This window comes from Atta cephalotes (genome assembly GCF_000143395.1).
Source record: "Atta cephalotes unplaced genomic scaffold scaffold00019, whole genome shotgun sequence".
Taxonomy (NCBI): Eukaryota; Metazoa; Arthropoda; class Insecta; order Hymenoptera; family Formicidae; genus Atta; species Atta cephalotes.
The window spans coordinates 1,348,765-1,355,112 of record NW_012130083.1 but is presented as its reverse complement, the minus strand read 5'-3'; the positions used below and the strand labels follow the sequence as shown (position 1 = coordinate 1,355,112).

Sequence of the window (6,348 nt, the reverse complement as noted above, 5' to 3'; positions counted from 1 at the left end):
AGGGAGCTCTTGATTTCCCATAGCACCATATTGTCGTCATGAAAAACTACGCATGCAATTATTATTTATTAAATAGTCTACAAAAACTTAAAATTGTCTTGCAATCAGCGAGCATCGTTGAACAACAATATTAAATTTAAAATATTTAATCGTAATACAAGGGTCACATTATTTTAATATGTTAAAAGATACGAGAGAGATTGTCTAATACGTTTCTAACAAGATGCTCTACATTGTTTTAGGAATTCCAACAATGTGAACGTACAAACAAACGCAAATGCCCAACAAGGCACGGCCTCGTCAAGAGTGGTCTCCTCAATCCCTCTTAGATGTCTTGTGAGTATGTCAAAAAAAATTCGGATCGAAATATAATTTTAATCGATATTTGTTACGAAATTTTCTTAACTGCATCGTAGACTGGGACGAGATTGATAAGCTTTTTGGAAACGTCTTTAAATCATTTCTGTAAAATGGGATCTTTGATATTAAAAGAACTAAAATATCCATTTCCATTCAAATAATGTTTTTCTCTTTTTAATTTATTACTAATTTTTTATAACTTTTATTTTCAATTTTTATATTTGCACTACCAAGAATACCTCAATGACAAGTAACAATAACATCAGCTATTACAAAAAAATTCCGTGAATGCGTACAATAGTTTTCATTTTATGAATGAATAAATATACATTGAAAGTTATTATCAATGTGTTCTCGTTCCAATATTCGCAGATTCAATATACTTTAAATTATTGTATCTTTTTGGTTGAAATTAATGTAATTAAACGATTTTTTTATTTTGAGGGTCAAAATACAAAAAATAAAATCACACGTAACTTAAAATTATATAAAATTATGAAAAATATTATACACAATTTTTTATGATTTTGATGAAAATTCAGATCTACTGAATATTAATTAAACCTGTGAATATTCATTAAAACTAAAATTATATGGGAACTATATTTCAATATATTTCTTCTTCGTTTGTGCTTAATTCAATTACATCGCAATTCGAAATCTTGCGGAATCCGCGGCGAGAGAACCGTATGTAATTAGTTAATTAAAGTTTCCGCATTTGTCCTCCGAACGAGAAAATTGCTGCTTTCCGCGGCTACATTCATTGAACTAGCTCGCTAGATAGAACATTCAATTTTAACGGCACGGAAGATCATTGTCTGTCGCAATCCTTCTTTTATATCTAACGCGTAGATAGTTATCTTTGTAACAGGATATGAAATTTCATGCTCGTTAAAAGTAATCCTCGAAGTGTTCATCCAGAAAGTTACATTAATGCATCATATAAATTTACCTGGTCATACGATTATATACGATACGGTGATGATAAGTAAATAGCGAATCGTTTCGATACTCACGAGTATGAGCATCGCGAGAAGCGCAACGACGCGGAAGGCAACTCTGGAAATTGCAATTTGTCCGAATAACACGGGCCGTGTATTTCCCACGAAAACACCTCGGCCTGCTGCGTCGCGACACCATCATGCCCACGCTACGCGATACCGCGCCATGGCACAAAGCAAATTTTAGCTAGAAAACTTGCTCGTCAAACGGCTCCCGTTGTGCAATAGGGAGTCGACTATAACGCGAATATTATTCCAGGCGTGTCCTGAACTTCCGGAGCGAAGAGACAGAGAGACTTGTTATAAAAATGTAATATTAAAGAGCGTCTGGATACACGATACGCGCGGAGTCGTTCGTAACATCAAGTATCTAGTTACAGATAAAGAAGAAAGTCCGGGAAAACACTCGTAAATACCAGCAATCTCTTTCGAACGTGCGCGGTTTTATAAGATTTTTCGGACGTGGGAGAAGAGATGTAAGCGGAGTAACAAGATGAAGAGAGAACGACTTCGTTAGCGATAGATTCGCTAATTGCGATCCGAGTTGCAATTAAAGCCGAAACGACGAGACACGCGCTACGTACATATACTTGATTATTCTGACAAATCAACGTGAAACCAATGATGTAACATTGCTGAGGCGTATCGGCGGTAAACATTAGAGAAGCTATTACATCGGAATACAAAATGTAGCCACATCAAATTTAGATTGCTCTCTGTCTCAGGGGTACCGACCTTTCTGCATCATTTATAACGGATCGATCTTTCGCTACTCTGACCCGTCTCCCTCCACTTCGTCATCCGTTCTCCTGCGTCTCGTTTCAGAAGTTCATTAGCTATTCGGAGTTTAAAAGCTCTCGACTACAAGTTTCGTCACTTGTGAATTTTGATTCATTTTCGGGCTATGCTTGAGATGTGGACGACTTTCACCATCGTGAGATCTTTATTCACGTGAGAACGTAATTTACATGCCTGTTGCGCTGATGCTGTAAATATCTCATCTCAAGCAACGTTAACAAATGTAATCTGAGGCAAATTGAGAACGTGAGAACGTTTCTTATCAATTTTTGTTATCGAATGTCACTAGCGACGATAAGAGCGAGTAACTGTGATGCAGTACAATATAATTATCGATAATATTATTTCCTTACTTTAAAGTGACATAATTCAAAGAATGTAATTTTCATGTTATTATCATGAACGAATTAGGTAATGATTATTCTGTCAATCATCAAAAGTAAATTAACTAATTTAACTTTACAGTTCGTCAAATAGCACTTTTGTGATTTTCTTAAAGTTTTTTCGAAGAGATATCTTTTACAGATACACAAGAGACACATGTTTTGTAAGTGAAAAATGGAATCTTCTACAGAGAACATTTAGAGTTGAGACAGTTTTATGATTAATAAAGTTTGAAGAAGAAATTGTTTCATTTTGAATGTATCATTTTAGCTGATAAAAGTAAATATGAAAACTGTTGATAATATTTCGATTCGTGTTACTTTTGATGAATTATTTCGGATTTGTTATAATTTTATAAGATATCGTCATAACTCAAAAGGGTTTTAAAGATTGTAAAACAAAAATGACATTGAATCATTACTAGGAGTCCATTCTTTTTTCCGCTTTATTATTTGATTAGTCATTGATTAAGTTGAAAAATATAAAAATATAAATATTTTTTCTTTTTCTTAAAAAAAACTTAATTTTTTTTTTTATAATTACGTCATTATTAAAGTAAGAGACTATGATATCGGAAAAGATACAACGATAAATATGTAATACATATTTTATTGGATAGTATTAACTTAATCACCCATTATTTTTCGTTTACGGGGCAGCATGCGGGTCGATGATTTATCGTTCACAGGGTGAACCGCGAAATCCTAACGTATGACTCGTGAAACGCCGGTAAATCCACCGATCGATGCTTTTGAGCCCGCATTCAATGGAGAACGAAATTAGCGAGCACGGCATTGACAACCGCTTTGTTCGTCTGTCACGCGAACGTTCCCGCGATAAATTTGCACCGGCAACCGTAGCGTTTCGTGTAAATGCCAATCAGCTGCATAATTATCGGTCACGAGCCACTGCGGTGGCCCGAAATTGTTTCGATTCCCTTAATTGGAATTTTATACAGAAAATAAGCTGCTTGCGTTAAATAATGTATTAGTCACACTCTTCCTAATTCGTTTCCGATAAATCTTGAAACTAAAGTTGTAATAGTCCGCAAATTAGACGTCTGTGGGGATATCCGTGCACCGTGTCCGCATGCACGGTGGACTGTAATAATCGGCAATCACGGTGAGACTTAATCATTCCTACCGCGCCTCGGTGAAGAAAGAATAGATTAGAGACATCGTCCATAACTAATGGCGCTGTTGCGTGCTAAGAGGAGAGAAAAACGAAAGAAAAAAATGCGATTGCCCTTTGGAAATCGAGAATATCTTTCAGAGTGAGACTCGTGCTTGAGAGAGCCGAGTCGGTAAGTATTTTGAATATCAGGCGAGACAGCTATTTCTCGATGTCTGCCGCAGGTGGATGCCCCGCTCCGCTATGAGGCCGGCCGAGGGTGACGCATCGGATTGCATTTTGGTGGTCGGCGTATCTAGATCGAAAATGGCCGTCGCTTTTCTATCAGTCGCCCTGCTGTCTCTCTTTCTCACCTTTCACATACTCTATGACAGCGCTGTTTATAGTCTTCACGCGGTTTCCGCCGTCGAAGGACGCACGGTCGAGCTGGTCTCTCAGGTATGTGTTTTGTGTCTTGTAACAAAAATACATGTCTCTATTTATTTCCAAAGACAGAACGGCTGCCATGTATGATGGATTTACGGTAGGTACACGCGACGCCGCCTCTTCTCTTCTCCAACTCCAAAGTTCACTTCCCGCGCACGAATCGCCATCTTCCCCAGGCCATTATAATTGGCGTACGCAAATGTGGCACAAGGGCATTGCTAGAGATGCTCTTCCTGCACCCGCAGATACAAAAGGCTGCCGGCGAAGTTCATTTCTTTGATCGTGATGACAATTATGGAAAGGGTCTGGAATGGTACCGTCGGAAAATGCCCTACTCCTTTAAAGGCCAGATCACTATCGAGAAGAGTCCTAGCTACTTCGTGACGCCCGAAGTGCCTGAGAGAATTCGCGCGATGAATGGCAGCGTCAAGTTGTTGCTGATCGTACGAGAACCAGTCACCCGGGCGATATCGGATTACACGCAATTGCGCACGCACGCTGCAACCGCGTCCACATTGACCGGTACGCCGCAGCAACAACAACAACAACAGCAGCAGCAGCAGCAGCAGCAGCAAGTGGCGCGTACATTCGAAGAGCTCGTTATGCGACCCGATGGTACCATCAACGAGTCCTACAGACCAGTCGCCATATCCCTCTATCACACCTATATGCATCGTTGGCTGGAAGTGTTCCCCAGAGAGCAGATTCTCATAGTAAATGGCGATCAATTGATCGAGGATCCGGTGCCTCAGCTGCGCCGAATCGAGAATTTCCTCGGGTTGGAACCGCGTATCGGTCGGCACAACTTCTACTTTAACCACACAAAGGGCTTCTACTGCCTGAGAAACGATACTTCGGAGAAATGTCTGAAGGAGAGCAAAGGGAGGCGTCATCCGCGTGTCAGTCCGATGGTCGTGACGAAACTGAGGAAGTTCTTCAACGAGCACAATCAACGCTTCTACGAACTTGTCGGAGAGGATCTCGGCTGGCCGGAGGAATAACCATCGTGGAAAATCCGGACTCATTCATTACGCGACGCGAGTCGCGCGTGCATCCAGCGGCGGGCATGATCGTTCAAAATCAAATATCCTCACTGAAGAGATATCTCTATCGTTTATTGATGGAATTAACCACGAATCGAAGAATTGACATCGTCAACGTAGACTCTATGAGATTACATCATATCGATCAGCGATATTCTTCGGGGACACTGACAAGGATAAGTAATTTATTATTGATTATCGATTCCTTTATTCTCGATAAAGAGGTATAATACGTTGATGAGTATACAGGCGCCGTTTATTAGCGGATGCATACGAGGCCAGCGTCTTGTTATTATATTATCAAACATGTAAGCGTATACAAAACGTGACACACAAATATCTACACTATACACACACATACACACAAACACAAAAGTTACAATAACGCCGGCCAAAATAAAATAGAGAGACGCAGATCTGCGAGACGAACGCGGTCGCCTCGTGGATTCACGCGGCATGCGGATCACATTGGTCCGTGACTTTACATATCAATTTTACATATCGATAGTTTACATATCAATAGGTTAACTAGTTCGTACGACAAAGATTGAATATTTTTATAATCCACATTGGAAGTTGTTATATCGCTTATGTCGTTAAGGATATTACGTAACGCAAAGGATTCTCTCGCGCGTGATTATGAAGATCGAAAGTTTTATTTATCGCATTATCCCGCGCATGCACGATTCACCCAGGCACTGAGGAAACGTATAATTACGGTAGTCTGCTCTTTTTTGCAGAGAAATCGAGAGAGAAAGCCGAACAGAATATTTTCTTTTTCTTTATCTCACTGAGTTTATCTCTTTGTCTCTTTCTCTCTTTTTCTCCCGCAGAAATATGAATGTTCTTCTCTATCGTTCTCTGACACTGGATATTGGCGCAAGCGTTCCTCTGGGAACACGAAGAGAAGTAGGGTGGAATCCGACCAACCGCGAATAAACTCGTCAGCAGCAGCATAAATGGAACGGTTCGTCGAAGCTTCATCGTAGAAATTTTTATAATCGATTATTTTCCAAATCTCTCCCGATGGAGCTCGAACATTTAACGTTCTTTATATATAATGAATTTTGATCGAAAGACCGAATATTACATGTATAATGAAAGCAACGCGATAACAGAGACTTTATCAAAAATTTATCAATAGTATGAAACACATTCCCTTTGTCGTTGAAAGACTTCTTAATTATTACACGGATGATTAATAA

The 6,348-nt window shown here is 39.4% G+C and overlaps 1 protein-coding gene across 1 annotated transcript; it reads left to right on the top strand.

Annotated features, from left to right (window-relative positions):
- Positions 1–277: 277 nt before the first annotated feature.
- Positions 278–5,101, top strand: LOC105619000 (heparan sulfate glucosamine 3-O-sulfotransferase 5). Its single transcript, XM_012200530.1, has 3 exons — positions 278–336; positions 3,899–4,112; positions 4,202–5,101. Exons 1-3 carry the CDS (start codon positions 278–280, stop codon positions 5,099–5,101), a joined length of 1,173 nt encoding a protein of 390 aa, XP_012055920.1.
- The last annotated feature ends 1,247 nt before the right edge of the window (positions 5,102–6,348 follow it).